We start from the raw sequence: 21,104 nt of genomic DNA, 5'->3' as shown, positions 1-21,104 counted from the left end.
CTGCAGGCCAGTGACCCCAACTGCTACTGAACCCCTACTCCATACACAGGATGTACACACATCCCTGCAGTGAAGACACAGATAACCCGTGCCATTCCCCGGATGGGGAGTGCCAGGGGTATGTTGGGGTTAGGGGGCAGGCTTCTTGGGAGGGGACACAGCATCATGGGGGTATCTGGGCACACCCCAGAGCAAACACCTCGTGCAAAGGTGCAAGAGTATGGGAGATTCTAAGACCAAGGGGTCCCGGGAGGATGCAGAACTGGGGAGAGGGAGGGTGGGGGAGGGTGAGAGGAGCCCCAGAGAGAACAGCGAGAGGCTGGCCTGTGACACTGAGGTGCTTTACTCAGCGGACGCAGACGCATCAGTCAATGAGGGGGACCCACTGGCCAGGAAGGATTTGGCCCCTTCTCCCCTCCCGAAGCCCACCCCCACTGGTCAGGGCAGTAGTGCCCTGCTGTGGCCATGGGGAAGTTGACAGTGGGGACAGCCTCACCTCGGGTTGAATGCTCTAGAACTAAAGCTGTCTTTCTCACTCTTGTCTACATGTTATGACCTTAGACAACCCTTAAAACTCCTCATGTCCAGGGTGCACCCCAGGGCAGTTACATCAGATCAGGGTAGGACCCAAGCGGCATTTTTAAAAGCTCCAGAAGGAATTCCCATAGAGCCAAGCTTGAAAACCCTGTGCCAGAAGGACATGGGAAGTCGGGGGTGGGGAGAGGGGGAGAGTGTGGCCACAGAGGGCTTCGTGCGGCAGGGAACTCACCGACTGCACTAGAGAGCACCAAGGACCTACCAGGTTCCCTTCCCCCATCCCATCTCGCTCCAGTCCCATGTGCCACATGAAATGAAAGGACATAAAAAGGGAGGTAGGAACCAACACACATTTTGAGAAATGCTTTCCATGCTTGTTTGCAATAACGTCCACGTGCTGAGGGAAAGACTGAGCGGAAGGGGAGTCTGAAGATCAGAACTAATGGATTTCAGGTCTTTTTTGGCCGTATCCTGAGAGTCCAAGGAACAGCCCAGAGCCACTACCGGGCAGAGAATTTTGTATCTAAAAGGAACCAAACCAAGTGTATGGCTGTTTTCTCCCCTTCCAAACACACCAGGCCTCAGGGCCAGAGCCTGGTGCTGGGCAGCCCAGCCACAGATAGGGTTAAGCTGCCCCCTTGTGGCAAAGCCTGAGTACAGCGTCCATTCACCACTTAGAGAAACCCCACAAATTCTCTCTCCCCCTTTCATTAAGGAAGATACTTTAGGACAAAAAACCTGCCCTTGTGAGGCACAAGTGATTTACAGCCTATTATCAATCCTGGCATACTGCCTACATCTCCTGCCCCCCATCTCGGACCCGGGAAGCACCTCGGTGCCATGGTTATGAACTTGGGCTATGAAGCCAGACAGATGTGTGGCCTGGAGAAAGTCACTACATCTCAGCCTCTTGCACAATGGGAATAATACAGGACATGATCTGGAGGGGTTGTGAGGAACGGAGGAGCGATCCAGGAGAATAACCACACCTGACTTCCAGTAAGGGCCGCACACAAGCTAGCAGTATTAAGGGTCTGGATTTTCCTCTGAGCAAACGACAACCCCACCTGCACTAACACAGTAACAGATCCTGCTTCTCTTTTTGCTCTGGCTGCTGGGCCTCTGAACAGACCCAGAAAAGTTCTGGAAGGGCTCGTGACCCACATTTGGGTTTTTCTCCTTAGTAATGACACTCTACTCTGATTTGCTCTTGGTCCTCATTTCTTCCTATTGCATTGTTCTGGTTTGTTCCTGCAAATCTCCTCAAATCTTTTCTGGAATAAGACAGGACATAAACAAATGAGACTTTATTTTGGACTTGATAGGTTTTGCTCTTTACACATATATGCCCACCTAGTTCAGCATTTATTTTCAAATGAGATCATCTCTGATTAAGACAAATGCCTTGTGTCTAAAAGACAGTGGTTCCAAAATACACACATCAGAACTAACTTCGAGGCTTAAAAAACACTCTACTCGAAAAGGTTTGGGATAGGCCCCAGGAATCTATCATTTCAGAAAAGTTTTCTAGCTGCTTCTAAGGCAGCCAGCCTAGGCCTCGGCCATGGAGCAGTGTTTGAGAATCTCTAGCCTGGAAACTATTAAAAAAGGGTCATTAGTTACAAAAGGTAATTTTCTAAGTAAACTAACAATCTCAACTTTATTTAACTGACGTGTTTCAAAAACAACAGGTGTGAATCCAAATGTGCAAATCAAACCGACCTAAATCCCATGAGTGCAAAAGACTTTTCGGGAAACCCCAGCAGGGAAGTCTCATCTAAAAATCAAGACTCTCCTACTTACTTGGGTCTTTGAGTTTGGTTTGTCTTAAGGTGGTCGCTCCACGGAATGAAGATAATCCCAAGTTCTTTGACAACCCACCTGTCTTCAAGTGCCACGGGCACATCCAAATCCTGTACAAGGTCAAAGACGCTATCCCCAGGACATTCTCGCACCTGCCTGACTTCAGACTTCATCCCAGCTCCACTAGAGGGTGCTCCTTCCCTGGCCTGGAACCCTTCCCTGGGTTTGGGTGGGAGGGGGCGGTTTGGTGCTGCGGAGACAGGAGCATCCAGTTAGGCCAAGGTGTGTTTCTCGCAGGACTCTGAAAGCCAGCTTGTGCCATCTCGGGGCCCCTGGGTCTCCAGAAACGCTGTGACTGCTGTTCCTTAGCCCCAGGCGGTAAAGACCCATGAACTGCCTTCCTAACTTTTATTACAAAGTTGGGAGAGCGGCTCTCAAAGTACAGCAGGACAGAAAGCCTTACTTCTGGTTCACCCAGACCTATACTCACTGGGGAGGCAGGTGTGGAAACCCGCTGGTGCACACTACAAACAGATCGGTCACATCAGCACTGCAGGGTGGGGTGCCGGGGGAGTTTCCGCGCCCCACCCCTGCCCTGAGTGCGGGTCCGCGGGACTTCGTTGTTCCTCATGCACCCTCCTCTCAAGGCTGCTCTTTGGCAGGATCCTCAGATGCCCAGGGAACAGGACAACCGGGTCTGTGCAGTTTAAATATCCACTTTATGGAACCCTTTTTATGGATTGCTAAAGATCCCTGCGTGGGCCGGGGTGCTGGGAGTGCTGGAAATTTCACCTCCCCGAAGTCAGACCTAGGTCTAAAGACGCTCAGACTCTTCTGTCTACCCTCCAGGCCACCGTTCTCACTCTGGCAGGGCTAGCAACCCACAGGTTCCCCCTTCTTCTGACATCCAGGGCCCCTGCTTAGCGAAGAGGGGTAAGAGCAATAAAGAGCCCAAGTGTGAAATCAGGGAAAACGCATGTTAAAAATCTGTGATAACGAAGACACACTCGCCAGAAGGTATGCCTGGAGGACCAACACTGCTGCAGAAACAGGGGGAGGTAAAGAAGAGAGGCGGACTGGAACACACACAGAAAAGGAAGACAAGACAGATGACCATCCCGGTGACAAAAAACAGGGCGCAGGTGGGGCAGGACAAGCCCAGGCACAGTTAATACTGACCAAGGTTCCAGTTCTGGGAAATGCCAAGTGTTATTTGATGTCCTGCCATAAGGCTACCGAGCCCAGGGTGGGGTAGGGCCTGTGACAGGTGAAAACACATGCTGACCGGGTCCTTCCAGCGCCTACAGCACCTGGCCACGACAGAGGCTGGCTTTACCAACAGTTCCACACTACACCAGGTACTGGTACAGCCCTGATCCGGGCTTGGTCAGAGAAGGAAAAGGGTCCCAGTCCCTGACAAAAGAGACTCTACAGGACACGAGGGACGTCTCCACGGTGGCTCCTGCCCACACCAGCTGGGAAGAATGGGGGCCTGGCTGGCAGCTGCTAGATTTCAGGGAAGGGAAGAGAGCCAGAGAATCAGAGACGCTAAAACTAGAAAAGATGCCCTAATGGACCCAACACTAACCTTGGCGCAAAGTGACTTTCTTGGGGGCAGAGGCCCCCCAGAGACTGGGCGGGACGCCAGGCTACAGTCCTGGGAACTACAAAGCCTCCCATTCTATTAACCTCTGGGGAAAGAGGAAAAAAAAAAATCAGTGATTAGGGTCTTCGGTCTCAACACCGAACATTCTCAGGGAATAACACTGGCCTCACTTTAGAAAGGACCGACACAGAACCACTGTAATGTGGAAAATCTTACTTGCTGTCTTCAATAACATCAGTGCCTCTGTCTCCTCTAGGTGGCTGCTTCCAAGGAAAGGGTGACAAATACTGGCAGTTAGTCATCTGCATGTCGCCGAGGGGTGAGGGGAACTAGTAGCAAGGGCAGGGAAATTCATGTGCTATAATGACGCAGGGAAAGAAGACCTCTTTCCCCTCCTTTGTTTTGCTTCTGCTCTAACCTACCCATTAAGAGCCAGAACGGCCAGGTGAAGCCAAAGTAGACAGTCCTATCTGCAGGGCTCATGACGAAAGCCTTCCCAGGGTGCACGTCAGCTACACGGACAAAACCAACAAAGCCATCCTTTCCCTCCTCCTTCCTTCTTCACCCCTTCCCCTTATGTCACTTCCTCCCCCCAGTGAGGGCAAGAAAGAGAAAGAGAGAATGGGTACTTTTTTCATTTCCTAAGGACCGTGCGTCTTGGTGGCACTCACTTCCCCCTCCGAGGTATCACAGAAAACAGAGCAGGTTTAAAACCTCCACGAGGTTACAGATCACAATGACTTGCAAGTGGTCTTCACAGTGAAGAAGGGCATACATTGCGGAAGGCAGCCTCCGGGCCCCCCGTCTCGCTCTCGCACACACTCTCACACGGACCCTCGCGCGGTGGGAGCGATGCGCAGCCGCGGGGTGTAACTGGTTCACGTCAGGTACTGCACCACGAGGAACATGACCACACACGTGAGCAGCATCCCACCGATCATGAAGTACTTGTCCTGGAAAGCCCGCTTCTCAATGAGCCGCATCACTGTGTTGGACAAGCCCAGCATGTTGGCAATGTCGAGGATCTTCTTCTGAGTCCCCTGGAGCAGAAAGGCAGAGAAAGAAAAACGATCAACTTGTTTTTGCCAAGGAGTGGGACTTTACCAATATGCAGTCTCCTGGTCACGCCTGAAGTATATGAAAAGCAGCATTAATCAGAAACAGATCCACGCTTACGCTCTGATGACTTTGGATGGAGGTACCAGAGCAAAGCAAGGAGGCAAGAAAAGTCTTTTCCACGAATGTGCTGGGACACTGGACTCTAGCACACATATGTATCACGGACACATAGACCCACATCCCCTGTGTATCTGATACGTGGCTTATGTGAGAAGAGTCTCAACTCAAATTATGCACAAAAATGAATTTGAGATGGATCACAGAATTAAACATAAAGCTTCTAAAAGAAAACAGAAGAGCCAAACACTGGGAACAATCCAGGAGTACATCAACCAGAGAATGGGTAGACAATGTTCAGTGAATCGGCATAATGGGGATACTACCTGACAATAAAGAGTACCTAAAGACTGACATGGAACAATGTGGAAGAGCCTGGAAAACACTCCCGAGAGGAAGAAGCCACACTTCCAAATACATCTATATGAAGTTCAGTAATAGGCAAAACTACTTTATGGGGAGATAAAGCAGAACGATGGCTGCCTGGAAGGAGGGGTCGCCTGGCTGGGAAAAGCAGGAGGAACTGTCCAGGGCCGATGGAAATGGTCTCTGTCAGGACAGAAGTGTGAGTTACAAAGGGTGTGTGTTTGCCAAAATGCAACGACCTGCACAAATTAGATCTGTGCACGTGCAGGTACATTATACCTCAAGAAAAATTTTTTACATTTTACATTTTTTACATGTTTTTTTTTTTTTTTTAAAGGGCAACATCAAAAAACTCTTCCTCTGCTCCCTAACTCCAAAATCCTGGCTGTCAGCCTGTTCACCTTGTAGAATAGAAACCTCTAGGATTCTTTGGCATGTAACATGTGGGCCAACCATCCATGTTTACCGAACGGTCTGACGTGGGTGACATGGAATGACAGACACCAACACAGCAACCCCTTACATAAACGCCACCAAAACCAAAAGGGTATTTTACTCCTAAATCAATAGCCCACACCACCCAGCCTGCCCCTCCTCTCTGCTTTCTAAGTTTTGTTCATAAGCACACTCAATTTTCTTATGAAGTAACGAGTATAAACGACTCCTGGGGCAGACCCTAACCTCCTTCCACGCACCCCACCCACTGTAACCTTACGATGGCATCTGCCCTGATGCCCTCCATGGGTCTTTTAAACGAACAATGCATTAATGAGGAGAGAAGAGGCAGAAGTGAAAACAACATGAGGCATCACAGACAGGAATTCAAAACCCAGGTTCAGCCCAGACAATGATGAACAAGCCTCAGAGAGAGGGATCTCTCAAGTCAGACCTCTCGAGTCCAACTTTACTGTTGGCAGAGGAGGGTTTTTTCCACGACAGTGATGGTAAAATTTAGGTCTCATTAGGCTCTGCTTAGCTGAGAGCAGGTGATTTCATCACTGTATGAAGTGCCAGTATCAAGCTAAAATCACCTGAAAATGAAAATAAATTTAAAAGAGAAAAAAAAAAGTATTCCTTTCCAACCACAAATTTCTCCAGATCACAGCTCAGTTCCTTCATGCTCTCCACTATGTTCCTTCCCAATGGTTTAGACAGAAAAACCCCTGATGGGAGTGGGGCTGGAGGTGGGTGGTAGAAATCAAGACACAAGAGACAGGTAGGCAGTAGTAGGTGCACAGAGGAAACCAAATTAGAAACTTCACATTCCAACTCCACCCTCCTTGCAGGCTTCCCAGCACTTCTTTCTGGGGACAGCTTGGACTCCCCTGTGACACCGGACTTCGCTGGGAAATAAATGCTGGCTTCAACCAGAAGCCTCAACTAACCCCCACCAGGTCAATGTTAGCACGACTTGGTGAGTCTTATCCTGATAGGGTTTTCCAGGGGCGCCTGGGGGCTGAGTCGGTTAGTGTCCCACTCTTGATTTTGGCTCATGTCATGATCTCAGGGTCGTGAGATCAAGCCCCTGAGAGGCATGGGGCCTGCTGAAGATTCTCCCTCTCCGTCTCCAAGCCCCCCGCCCCCACCCCCTGCTCTCGCGCATACTCTCTTAACTTTAAATAGACAAAAGGGTTTTACTATTTTTCTGAGATATGGGCAGTTTTCTAAAGAAAGGGCTGATGAATCATCATGTATCAGTTGTGATTACCGCTATTGGATACCACACTTCCAGACCATCAGAAGCCCTGCGGCCACCGACAGGAGGACAAGTGTCCCTCAACAGCCCGCCTGATGTCCCCGGTAAAGATGGCCGGGGCTGTTCGGCTCCCTCCAAAAGTCCTGCAGAGCTGACAGGCTCAACATGGTCCAACAAAAACTAAGATAAAGCTCACACTTCCGAGTGACTGTTTCTCACAGCTCAGTGGCTGGGAGTGCTGTGTTCACAGGGGACCACACCCTGATAACAGGCACGGCCCACACCCCATTATCCATCAGGGCTGATACAGGAAAAGGGCTGAGGCAGAAACACCAGGACTGACATCAGAATCTGTGTAATGTTTCTGTAAACCACTCCCGGGGGGCGGCGCTGGTGGGGGGGGCAGTTTGAGTCTCAGCCAATGAGGCAGGGCTTCTAGAAACACCTGTGACTAAGGAGATTGCTGTGGGTCAGCACTCGGTGCTCTAGAACTGGTGACCTGCTGCCAGTCAACCAGGGCGGCCCTAAGACCCCACCAGCGGGGGATCAGTTATAGGAGCACAAAAGGTCTCGGTTCCAAGGTGGTCCACAGCGAGGGCTCTCAGGGAAGCCGCAGAAGGGGGAGGCACCATGTACAGCCACATCTACCGTCTTAAGACTCATGGATTCTGTCATTTCTAAAACCGGAATTTCTTGGTCTTATTGGTTCCTTTCGTGGCAGGCACTTTCATGATGGGTTCGGAAAATGGAAAAGGACTTAGTTACCAAGAGAGGCCAAATTAGGTTTTGCTGCGAGCGCAAGAAATAGCTACTGGCGAAGGGAGCGTGGTGACCTGTGGCCTCGAAATGATTCAGCTCCAACAGGAAGGATCCCAGATTCTGTCAAAATCTCAAAATGTGAGGATATGGAATCACAGTGTAAACACAGGTACCAAACTGTTGGATGAGGCCAAAACCAGGGGCCTTTTCTCTGTCCCCCAGAAGCGCCCCCACCTTCAAGGTCAGTCTCTGGGCCCTCAGTCCCTCCAGAATACTGTGCCCTCCTCCAATGAGGTCATCCATGCCGTGGTGAATTTTCTGGAGGGAGGAGTTGAACTGCAGCGACTCATCCATTGGGATGGTGGTGTCAGAGTCCTGTGGAGAGACGCAGGCATTGGGTTAGCTCTGCAGGCTGCTCAGCCCCTGGGCTCTCGCAACACCTGGCCGCTCTGCCTTTCGGCCAAGGCCAACTCGGAGGAACAGCCAGAGGGACTGGTGCAAGAATCAAGGTGCCTCAGAGAGAAGAAAAACCCAAGACCAGCGATGGCCTCTGTTCGCCCCGAGGAAGAACAGCTTTCCTCCGACTTGGCACTCTGCGGAAGAATGTCGTACCCAAGGTCCGTCCATTCCCGCCTCTCCACCGGCTCTACCGTGACCACTGCTTAGGGAAAAGCATCAGTCCTTCAAGGCCTCGCTGGCCTTCTCCTAAAGGCTTTCTCTGACTACTTCTCTATGAATTTAGCTTGTTCCCCACTTCCTCTCCTTGGCTTTCTCTGAATGAACTCAGCACTAAATGTTTGCTAAATGTTTGCTAGATGGAGACTTAGGATAGAGAAGCCCATGCTTCCCGTCGATGGCCTAACGGTGGCCTGAATGGGACAATTCTCCTAAGCAGGCAAGAAAAGGGCTGCAAAGAAAGGGAGGGAGGGAAAACGGACACAACGATCAAGCATTTTCCACTCTGCGTGTGCACTACCCTAAATTCACTTAATCCTCATTCTAACACCCCGACATGGTTACTACGGTGTCCCCATTTTAGAAGTGAAGAAACGGAAGCCAAGAAGTGGAGTAGCTTGCCTGAGGCCATGGTGAGCTGCTAAGTCCGGCGGGGCCTGCAGCCCACTACTGAATGCGGAGCCTGGCCCCCTCTTAACCATCCTGTAGAGACCAACCCCGAGATCAGTCCTGGGGTTCTAAGTTTACAGCACAGGGGACTGTATACAGAAGTCATTCGGGACTGGCCGTGCTTCTGTTCTTTCCTGCCTCCCGACCACAGCACACTCTCCGGTCTGGCAAGCTGTGCCCTTCTCACCTCTTTCAATCACCACCAAGAGGCTACACCCCCTCTCCTCTGCTGCACAGGTTCGGAACCATTTCTCACGCACCTGCACTCTGTCCCTGCAGCTCGCACAGGAGCACTCACAGGGAGGAGCCCCGGCCCTGGTTTTTTTTATGAGCTTTACTCTCGGCATCTTCCGCAGCGTTCTGCACACAGCCAACGCTCAGCGGGGGCTGGGGGGAAGACATAGGACTCCAGGGTTTGAATGAATCAATGAATGTCCCTTTCTCATTTGACAAGCATCAGCAGAATGCCTTTTATATGCAAATCTTTCTTACCCTCTAACAGCTAATGAGCATTGACCAGTAAGTAGTTCATCTGGCAAGTCAGTTTGTACTAAGGACGCCGTGTGCACCGCAGCTCACCAAGCTGGTAGGAAACAAGAGTAATTCTGAGCCATTGTCCCTGGCCTTAAACAGGCCTGAACACCCAATGCCATGACTACCAAAGGTCCACACACCTTTCAGTGTGCTGTATAGTTCATTATACTTCTGAAAGGCAGCTATGAAAACGTGAAAATACAAAAAAAAAAGGAAAGGTCACTATGCTTACAGCTTTACCACCAACATGTCCTCATTACGTTGTCACATTATTAATCACCGATATGTGACTGCTTACCCTAGAGGAGCAAAAACTATGCAGGCACATTCTGGAACACTCTGCAAACTTTACTGCCAGTGGGGACACGGCAAAGAGACAGACGTCTGTGAAACATGGATTGATCTGAACTCTGACAGGTAAAGAAAGCTAAGACCTCATTAGAAAATGAAGACAAAATGACCACCAATCCCACCTCGCGGGTGGAAACATGGGCTACAGGACATGAAAAAGGCCAGTGTGCTCTACAGCCATGTGCAGGAAATGATCCTATAGAGACTCAAGGGCAGGGCCAAGGGTGTCCCCAAAATCAAACATGCACACCAACAGGCCACTTTCGAACAGGCTCAAAGTTAAGCAATCCGTCCAAAACAAAGTATGTATCTGTTAACAAATTCCTCCAAATTGCTGCTGAGACTTGGGGCTAAAACATTTCCATGTGTCCGACCCTGGAGTCACGCACAGACACGGCATAGCGACAAGCACTTCCAGAAGGCAGCTTTGGAATGTTGCCCTCCTGACAGACCATCTCCATTCTCATCACCGGCTCTATCTGATCAGAAAAAAAATTGCTTCCACCGTGTGAACTTCCACCTCTCGGTCAAACCATTTTGACCTCAGTCATTTTCTCCTCTGCCCATTCCCTCGACATAACTGCTTCCTTTTTGGGCTTTTGTATTAGCAAAGGAGATTCCCTGTCTAGGTCTCGTGTGAGTGGCAATGCATGAAAGCCGCTGTCATTTCCGTTTAGGCTCCTCCTCCTCCTCGGTGGGCTTCAGACACCCCCTGGAATGGATGAAGCTCCAAGGCCCCCGCCGCAGTGCCAGGGAACTGCCACGGACCCGCGGATCCCCACCCCAGAGCCTGGCTTACGTTGGTGGTGAATGTGCGAGACAGAAGCTCCTCTCGCTGTCTCTCCTGCTGTTCCCTTGCGTATCGCCGATGCTGGAAGTTTCGGAGAGCAGTCTGCAGGTGCTGGACGTCATACTTTAACTGGTCAACACGACTGGAATTGATGGAGAGAGAGATTACATTGCAGGAGCCCAGGGCTACACACTTGCTGTGGCCAGGCGTTGTATTCAAGATGTCCCCTTGCTTCTCCCTATACCTGCTGCATGTTACCCCCGCCAAAATCATCTGATTTTGAGGGAGGATGGTGAGAATAAGAGCAGCAGCCTGTGGTTCCAGTTGGGTGTAGCCCACGAGACTCCAGCAGCTTTCCTTAAGCATCTGCTGGTCTCTGTGTCTGGATGCCTGACAGGCAACAGGTGACAGGAAGCAGGCTCAAGGACCTCTCCCTGACCTTCTATGGACTGTATCGCTTTCCAAGAAGCAGCCCAAGGGCATCTTTTAAGTAAAGCATCAACAAAGTTTCATAAAACTTCTGGGAGCAGGGCCTGGGGTGGAGGTGGTGACAGGGGTTTCAATTCAATTTCATGGGGGGAGTATCAAACATGAGACTGGCATTTCATTATAAACAGACTGATATAAGTGATTAAGGGCAAGATTTCATTTCAACCCAAGAAGGCAGCGGGAACCAAAGGCCAGAGCCAACCTCTCTGATGGCAGTAGGCTTCAAGAGGCCTGGGTCTGGTCAGAAAAACAGCACCAGATGTAAAATTTCCAAACGACCCACTGTGAGGAGACACGAAGCTTCTGAGCCACAAACCTCACAGGGTTTTTAATTCTGAGGAAGCATCACTGAAATGGAATCGTGCCCTTTAGGGAAACTGCATCTTTATAGAGTCTCAGTTTTTCAATCTGTAATGGATTTTCAAGAATATTCGCCAGCCTCCCCTGATGGGCTGAGGGTATCAAAGAGCGCACTCACAGTTTGGCATTCTGTCTTTTGTTAGGGGGCTCCTTGCTGGACAAAATCTCCAGACGTTCTAGATGGCTGAATATCTGGTCTATGCTTGCTTGGATTTCATTCTCTACTACTGCACCGAAGAGAAAAAAAGAATAATTGCCAGAAAAGAGACAGTGAACTGAAATGAGAGGGATACATTTAACACATCTTTTTTCCATATCCAATAAATTCAAAGAAACACCTCTAAAAGGGAGAAAAATGCACATACCAGTGAATAACTGGAAAAACTTCAAGTTATACTAAGTAACTCTGTAAATGTTGTTCTAAACACACAGACACACAGACACACACACACACATAGCTGTTAGAGCTGTAACAATGCCAATTTTTTAAAAAGCTAGATAAAACTACAGAAATAAATTTCTTGCCTTTAGAAATGAAATATTTTAAGCAAAATGCAATATCGTCTGAAACAGAACGAGGTCTCTTTTCCCTTGAGATTATTCTCAGATATGAGTTATAAATATCTAGTCAAAAGGCTGCCAACTGAATTCCCTATAGTAATGAGGTTAAAAGAAAAAAAAAGCAAAGGGGAAGATTAGTGTGTGAAAGACAGACACCCGCTCCCGGAAGGCTTTCCATAAGACCGGGAAGCCTGATGCTGACATCCCCAGATAGACCAAATACCACTAGGAAAGGCCCAGGAAAGATTCTACAGAGGTAAAGATATGATAAATATACTCATTTTCCTTATTCTTTTTGATAAACAGTCAAAATGCCTGCTTTTCCATTTTTAATCGTATGACTGGAAATACTGGGAAGGCAAACAGAGCCCGTGGACACTAGTCTGGGTACAGGAGAGCACCCAGACCACTTCCTGCCCGAGAACTGTCCAACCTACAGCTAAGATACACAGTTTTGATGAGAACAAGGTGGGCATAGAACCCAGAGATGCGTTGGAAGCTGTGGAAAAGAGGCACGAGCGGACAGAATCGGGCATGCTGACAGCCAGGCAGGGAGGTGAGGGGGTGGCCCCTGTGGCGTGTAGGGAACCAGTGGTGCCTGTCCGACCAGCTTCGAGAGACAACCTTTTCTTTTGACAGCAAAAAAACTACAAAACAAAAAACAGCACTTGTCTCCGCAGAAACCGTGGTGTGGGAACTGAACTAATTAATATTGCTATTTGTTTCTGAGTAATCCTCCTAAAAAAGCCACAGCCCTCAGCTTAGCAGAAATGACCAATTCCAGTTAAACATCTCTGAATTGGTATGGAGTACATTCCTCTAAGGGCTCGGTAATTAGATTAAGACAGATGGAGGAGAGAACGTCCATTCCCATAGGGGCATGTCAGGTTGAGTGGAGGGGTAATGGGGGATAAGACTTGTGGGATTCCGCAGGGTGCAATCAGGGAAGTCAGGGACTTTGCCAGAGGGTTTTTCTGTCCACCCTAACAGCAGAACTCATTCTGCGTTGAATCATTAAGCTCCTGAGGCAGAAAAGCGGTCAGGAAACCCAGCCCATTAGCACCGTGTCATCAGAGAAAGGACTCTGGTCTCCATAGTTAATTACTCACAGTGCAGAGACTGCTTGTCTGCCGTCTCCAGGCGTCCCATGTGAGACTGGATCTCGTGGACCTGCCTATCAAAGGAAGAGAGAGGAAATGAGTGAGACGGGAGTAATCAACAGCGCTTCGGTCAGGAAAGACACATTTTCTGATGCCAACATGTAACTGATTTAAATTGACAGCATCGCTGAACTGTAAAATTTGTAAGTGGCACTTTAGGCCACACGTTTTGGCAGGGTTTCTAATATTTTAACATGAATATTAAATAATAAAACCGACCAGCAGCATTTATCCAGCGCTTGGCGCATCTAAGATATTCTGCAAAGTCAATAACCCCACGAGGAAAGAACCATTATCATCCTCATTTTGTAAATAAGACAACTGAAGCCCAGAAAGGTTATGTAGCTTGTTCAAGGTCACACAGCGAGTGATAAACCTCAATCTGGACCCAGCCAATCCCACTCTCTGTTCTTTGACCCAATGTACTGAGCACTGGCCTGTACTAGGGAGAGTCAAAGGGCAGGACAGATATAATCCTTGTCCTTGAGAAACGATGTAATTAGGAATGACAGGCCAGAGAGACATGAAAAGTCCCAAGAAGATTTGAGAGAGCACTCATACACAAAAGTATAAACAAAAAGGAAGCTGAGGAACAGTGGTGCCAAGCAAAGGCGACGGACATACAAGAGCAATCTGGGGGTACTAGAAGGGGGCGGTGGTGAAGCAAGTTCCAAAGATCATTCTGAAGATGGGAGACATGATCTGGTGAGAGAAGAAATGAAGAAAACGATATGTAAAATGGCATGTCATGTAGATTACAAGCAGGCTGTCTGGCCTGAGAGTTGGGGTCGGGGGCTAAGGGGAGCCAGGGAAGAAGGGAGGAGGCGATTAGCTGGAGAAAATGATCAGAGAAGGTCCTGAAAGATAGGGATCTCCTGTTTGGTAAACATCTTTCCCTGGCAGTATCAGGTGATTGCTATCTCCTCTGGAAATGCAACCCTAGGCTCTGGCTTTCTAGCATGGCCCCAGACATCTGGCCCTAGGGCGCTCTCCAGAGGCTCCCCTGGACTTGGCCAAGGTCACCCTCAGAGCCCTTCCCAGTGGCCTCTGTGATCAGGCCTGGAATACTGCTTATGCTATCCCCGACAACGACCTGCTGGGGCTTCTGGTCTCCACCTTAGAGGCCATTGAAGGAGTCTGCTGCGCTCTCATATCATCGCCAACCCTTGTGGGAAGGGTCAGCAGCCATCCTCCACCATGGGCACCACAGTGAACCAAAACTGACCAATGCAAGCAAAGGAGCCCAAGTTTGGTTTCGACTTCCTCTTGTCTTTTCCAGGGCTTTCCTGCAGCCTCTAAACATGACCCATGGTGCCAGAAGCAAAGCCAACTCTCTAATGACTCTGAGTGTGCTGGGTGAGATCCATGGCTCAGAGAGGAAATTAGAAATCATGACCAGAGATGGAGGGACCAGATGGCGACTCCAGTAAGGAAAGGGTGACAGTTTAGAATGAGGGTGCATGGAGATCTGGAGGCAGATGTAGGGATTTGACTGGACTTAACCAACATCTGGATCAGGGTTCCCACACAAGCAGCAGTCGAGGACCACACGGCAATGCTGATGGAAAGGAGAATTTGGATTTCACAGAAGGCCTGCATGCAGACAGTGAGGTAGATTTTCAAGGGTAGCTTCACAGAGAAAATCTGAAAATTAACATAATAAAAGGGGGGGCAAAGAATACCCAAGACGACTCTGAAGTAAGTATGAGAGAGATGACCTGTCCCACCTGCTACACTCAATAAAAAGCCGTAATAATAAAACCAATACAGTAACAGTGCAGAGACAGACAGACAAACCCTGACCCCAACGCTGACCCAAGAGCAAAGAACGAAGGCTAGAAAGAGTCTTCCGTGTTTGGGGACTCAGTGACATCAATGAGTGGGAAAAGAAATGACTATGATCAATGCCAAAGGCTTAGTTGGTTATGCATGTAGAAGACGGTATCTCACATAACACACAAAAATAAACTCAAGATGGTTCAAAGCCCAAATGGAAAAAGCGAGGCTTCAAAAACTTTCTGAAGAAACTGATGAATTCTGCCTCTGAAGCTGATAATACACTAGATGGTAATTAATTGAATTTAAATTAAAAAAAAAAAACCTTTCTGAAGAAAACACATGTGTGTATTATGTATTATGATTCGGGTTATGTATTATGTATAATACATAATACATATGTACAAAATGTACATAATGTATAATACATAATATGTGTGTTATGTATTATGATTTGGGTTAAAGAATTTCTTAAACAAGACAAACAACAAAACTATCCCCCAAACCTCACAAACCACAAGGCTAGTAAATCTGACTACATTAAGAAACTTCTCTACAGCAAAAGCACTATTTAAAAAAAAAAAAAAAGACAGGTGGCGACTGGAAAGTACACTGACTAGATGAGAAAGGACTAATGTCTAGAACATGTAAGAAAAATGCTGTCAATAGGAAAAGTCAAACAAAGCACTTGTGTAAATTGGACGACAGACGACTGACAGAAAAGAAAACCCAAATGGTCACTAGCTATATAAAAAGATACTCCACTTGACTAGTCATCAGGAGAACACAAATTAAAAATAATGAGCTACTGCATTTCTCCCACTGGATTGACAAGTACTCTATACTGTAAGGATGAGGGTTTCATGGCAGGCTACGTGATGGTACCCAAGGGATGCTAGGGAAGGTTCCCAGCACTCTACCACAGGACTGTCTCTGGCTCTATGTTTTGTTCATATTGTTTTAAAGAACCAAGTTATGCCAGGAGGGAGACAAACCATAAGAGACTTAATCTCACAAAACAAACTGAGGGTTGCCGGGGGAGGGGGGTGGAATAGGGATAGGGTGGTTGGACATTGGGGAGGGACATTGGTGGTTGGACATTGGGGAGGGTATGTGCTATGGTGAGTGCTGTGAAGTGTGTAAGCCTGACGATTCACAGACCTGTACCCCTGGGGCTAATAATACATTATATGTTAATAAAAAAATAAAAAATTATTTAAAAAACCAAGTTATGCTTATGAAATTTGCACATGACTCTGTGCTATAATGGGTTAGGAAACTGTACCACAAAACAAGATTAACATTTCTCATTTCGGCCAAAATAGTCAATTGGTCAGGGATGAAAAGTATTTTGACTTGAGACTTTTTAAAAAAATCTGATGTATGCTATCAAACGGCACTTCATTCTGGGAACCTTCTGTTAAAGGACCCTGTCTATCAAAGGTTTCTTCTAATGGAAGATGAATGAACAAGACGACTGGGAAAGAGTCTAGAAGTCAAGTCACGAAGAAGGAATGGTCAAAAGAGCTAGTGACAGTAAGGCTCTGAAGAAAGAAAAGGGGGGGGGGGAACCCCTAAATTAAATGGGGCAGCTGGTGCTCTTCAAATATCTAGAGTTAACATATACGAAGAGGAATGGGTTTGTCCACCACTGCTACTCCTTAAGAAAGATCCCGAGCCAAAAGGTCCAAATTTCAAGGTGACAGATTTCAGCTCGGTGTGCTCCTACCCACTCCTCCCGCCAACAAAAAAACCCCGAGAATAATTATGAACTCTCTCTCTTCCAGAAAAGTAAAAAAAAAAAAAAAAAAAAGACAAGACCTCCTGCAACTTTCAACATAGGGTACACGAACTGCCTTGGGTTTTAAAAAGGGTCTTCCTAACCAAAATGTGTTGCAATGGAAGATCCTGCCAGTCCCTTTTATTTTTCTTAATTTCTGGAGAGTGAGTGAGCGAGCAAGCAGGCACGTGCACAAGTGAGGGGTGGGTGCAGCAGACAGGGAGAGGGAACTCCAAGCGGGCGTGAAGCCCAACAGCAGCCTCAATCTCACAACCTGAGCTGCAACCAAGAGTGGGATGCCTAACCAACTGAACCCCCCAGGCACCACCACCCCCACCTTCAGTTCCTAAATTCTATGAAGACAGAGGGAGAGAAGATGGCAACACCCACCCTGTAGACACCCTTTGGGTGGCTGTTAATATTTTCTAAGCTAAAACGGATAAACTTTATTTGTAGGCAAACATTACTGACCATTCCCATCAAAGCTCTATCATATGGTTTGAATGAACTAGAAGAGAAAGAGGCGAGAAAATGATTCCAATTCCTACATTTCAAGCCTGAGATGAAATAAATGCAAAATAACAAAGCAAGTATGAATGGGACGGTGGGAATTGCTATACACCAGGTGGGAAATGTGTTCTAAACTGAACTGGGAACTCAGACAACATACTTGAAGCCAGTAAGGAACAAGTGATACATACGTATGACTTGGGGGTGTGGACACTAGAAACCGGAAGTGCTAGCCCTGTCCTAGCACGGGGGCCGTGGGGGGCTTGGGTAATAACATAAACAAGCAGAGAGATCTGATAGCAAGTCACTGTTGCTGACTTAAAAAAAAAGTCATGGGACACCTGGGTGGCTCAGTTGGTTAAGCGGCTGCCTTCGGCTCAGGTTATGATCCCAGCATCCTGGGATGGAGTCCCACATCGGGCTCATTGCTCGGTGGGGAGCCTGCTTCTCCCTCTGCCTCTGCCTGCCTCTCTGTCTGCCTGTGTTCGCGAGCTCACGCTCTCTCTCTCTCTCTAACAAATAAATAAATAAAAGCTTAAAAAAAAAAAAAGGTCTGTAGAAAATTTAGGAAGAATTTTAGAATGTAATTGCTTTTTAAAAGTCCATTAATTACCGTCATCCTCCTTCATAAACACCCACTTTGTATCCACACTGCATCTGGTCACTGTGAGTAGGAAACAGTTCTAGAGTCAAGATACTGGTTCCAAGTTCTGGATGCACTAGGTAGTGGCTGAGGGACCACAAACAAGCTACTTAAATCCTTGGCACTTCAGTCTTAGGTAAAACAGCGTACTAATAATCACAATTATTTAAAGGCTCAGAGATCCAAATGAAGTATGAAACTGCTGTGTAACCGACATAGCATCACATAAACCTTTACTTAAAAGTAGTGGGAACCATCTGGTCATTCTCATCTCCCTGGCCTTGCCTCTCCTACAATTAGCCTCTCACCAGAAGGTAAAATCAAAAAAAGGAAGAACTGATCTTGAGATAAAGTAATAATTTTTATACTGTTCACCAAAATCACTCAGAGAGCTTCTTAAAAATAGAATTTCTTGTGCTCCAGACTTAAAAGAATCAGAATCTCTAGGGATGATAAGATGCAGGGCATTGTATGAGGCTGGACGATATAGGGGACAAGTAGGCGCATCTTTACAATCACTGGAATATCAAAAATAGAAGCCTGGCTACTTATTCCTCTATAAATTTCATCCGAATGCAGTACTATTTAAGTGTTTATTCTGATTTTCATCTTTTTTTTTTTCTCTTGGTGCTCAGGTGGTTCAGGAGTTTTCAAGATACATAACTTTAAAATATTAAACTCAATGTACTTTCAGGGACACACAAGAGATAACCACAAACTGGGGTCAAAGTTCCAGTACAATTCATATGCTCAGTTACTGCTGTGTCAATTCAGCTACAATCATTAATTTCTGCAACTGCAAAAGTTAATTGCTGATGCTCACAGAATTGTGTTTCCTCTTTAAGACACTCAGTCACCAGTAATGAAGCTGAAAGGAGCCTCGAAGTTTAACCGGCCCCAAACTAACATTTTATAGATCAGAAAAACAAGGCAAAGAAGTCTAGAATCAGAACTCCAAGGTTCAGCATTCAAGAGGAAAGACAGACTGTAAAAGAGACTGTCTGTAAAAGACAGACTGTAAAAGCCAGACCTTTCTTAGCATCATGAGAACTGTCCTCCTTTTTCCAACTGACTCACAGGTGGAAATTTTAAAGTCCCTTCTATAGTTTTTATATGAGACTAGGGCTTCCGGGGTGAGAGCAAATTCTGTCATTTTAACACCATTACAAATAGTTTCTCTATTTTCACTCGACCAATCCAACACTTCATCATTACGGTCTCTAGTATAAACCATATCAGAATGAACGGGAGAAAAGTGTAGCAGCAACACTATTAGTGTGAATGAAGAGTAGGGGCTGACAGCATTTAGAAGCTGTGAGCTACAACGAAGCTTTTTCTGACGACCTTAGTCCAATGATGGATCTTTCTAAATTGCTGAAGAAGATTCCATTTGTCCTGCTCATTTACCCTCCATCCCATCTTGTCACATCTTAGATCTTTCTTCGGACGTCTCTTAACTGTTCTAAATAAATAGTAAACTATGTGAAGGGGCTCTGACTCCCCACCAGCTCTACCAACCAAGAGCACCGAGTTGGTAGGTGGTAGACAAAGTAGTATAACCTGCAGGTGTGACTCTCCCTTCTCCTAGTCTACCTGACAGGTAGTCACCGCCTCGGAGATCCCAGGAGCCGTCCGGCCCCTTTTCCCCACACATCAGGCGGGAGACCCTCCATCCGCCGCTGAGCTGGGCATCCTGCCAGAGACTCAGCGCTTCCCCTGGCAGCGCCCAGGCGGAAGGACTCGGCCTCTACAATGGCGGACGCCCCGAGGCCCCACCCAGGGGAGCCGGCCTCGCCCAGCCTGACTGCGCCCCCGCCCGTGCCCCAACGCGGCCCTCACTTGTGCGTTTGCTGGTAAAGCGGTTCCATGTCGCCGGCCCCGCCGGGTCCGGCCCTGGCTTCCTCGGAACACGTCCTCACAGCCCCGCTTCCGGCTTCCGGCTTCCGGTCCCAGGACCCGCCCCTCCTGCCGGCCAGGGCTGCCCCCACGCGCGCCTTGCTGGTGGTGGTGGCGAGAGAGAGGAGGACAACGGGAGGGGAGCCCCGGACGAGAAGGCCAAGTATAGTCAGAGGGGCTGCCACAGATCGGGAACGAGGAAGCATAGGTTTGGGCCGAGGGCGGTCTCCAGCATCGAGTCAGGCATTGACAAGGGCAGTCAGAGAGGACGGACGTGAGGTCCTCAGAGCCAGGCTGTGGGAAAGCCGGCGGTTACCTACCCTACCCTGGCGGTGGGTTTCGCTGTAAACTGCGCAACGGTGCGTCTAGGGATTTCGTTCTTCGTTGGCGTTTGTGACCCAAGCTTCTCCTATGTCAAATCTGTCCGCTTACAGCACCCCCCTCCCCATGTATCCTTTCAATAAACTCACAATGAAGGACTGGTCACCGTGTGTCATGTGTGCTGTGGGAGAAACCGGGTTCCTCTAGCCCTCAAAAGAGGTCGCGGTCTAGGAAAGGAAGTAAGATAAGTGTACAAATAAACATCTGCAAGGGAGAAAGTCCAAAGAGACAGCTGAGCTGGGGTCAGCCCCGTCGGAGATTCAGGAAAGACTTAATGTAAGAGGCATTTGAGTCAAGACTTGAAGGATTTGGACGCTTCGGTCTCTCCGCATAGACCTAACCCGTGTCTACCCTCCCAGGCTTATCTGCAGTTCCTCCCAAGGGAGGAGATGTTCCTCTTCCTTTGACAAGTTGATGCTTTTATTTTCCTGTATCCTGGAGCCCACCCAGCTTTGTGTCCCCAGAGACTGTCCACCCATGTACGTTCTTTCCCTAACATTTTTCCGTTTATTCTAATATTTATTTATTAATGAGCACCTACTATTACCAGGCACAGATCCTGGCGCGAAGAATACAAGTAAGATAGCCCTCAAATGTCTCATCTTTCGTAGTCTGTTCAGAAGGCTAATCATGCCCTCAAGCTACATGATGGGGTGGAGTAAGTGCTACAAATGACAAGAGTACCATTTTTCTGAGAAAATCGAGAAGGGTTCATGGACTAAATAGCCTATGAATGGAGCCTTCAAAAATCAATAGTTTTTTGTTTCTGTTTTTAAGAATCAATAGAGTTTTAACAGTGTCTTGC

General features: G+C 47.9%; 1 protein-coding gene across 4 annotated transcripts; it reads right to left on the bottom strand.

The window, feature by feature from the left end:
• Positions 1-1,829: 1,829 nt before the first annotated feature.
• On the bottom strand, positions 1,830-19,997 carry GOSR2 (golgi SNAP receptor complex member 2). 4 transcript variants are annotated; one of them, XM_059148374.1, is made up of 6 exons: positions 19,862-19,996; positions 13,263-13,327; positions 11,711-11,819; positions 10,753-10,885; positions 8,178-8,318; positions 1,830-4,986 (listed from the first exon to the last, which is right to left on the bottom strand). In XM_059148374.1, exons 1-6 carry the CDS (start codon positions 19,888-19,890, stop codon positions 4,825-4,827), a joined length of 639 nt encoding a protein of 212 aa, XP_059004357.1. In that variant the 5' UTR covers positions 19,891-19,996; the 3' UTR covers positions 1,830-4,824. The 4 variants fall into 4 exon arrangements, with proteins under 4 accessions (XP_059004357.1, XP_059004358.1, XP_059004359.1 ...); XM_059148375.1 differs by having other exon boundaries at positions 11,711-11,816; XM_059148376.1 differs by lacking the exon at positions 8,178-8,318 and having other exon boundaries at positions 19,862-19,997.
• Between the last annotated feature and the right edge of the window lie 1,107 nt (positions 19,998-21,104).

The sequence above is a fragment of the Mustela lutreola genome, chromosome 15 (genome assembly GCF_030435805.1).
Source record: "Mustela lutreola isolate mMusLut2 chromosome 15, mMusLut2.pri, whole genome shotgun sequence".
NCBI classification, from domain to species: domain Eukaryota; kingdom Metazoa; phylum Chordata; class Mammalia; order Carnivora; family Mustelidae; genus Mustela; species Mustela lutreola.
This window is presented reverse-complemented; position numbering and strand designations above follow the sequence as displayed.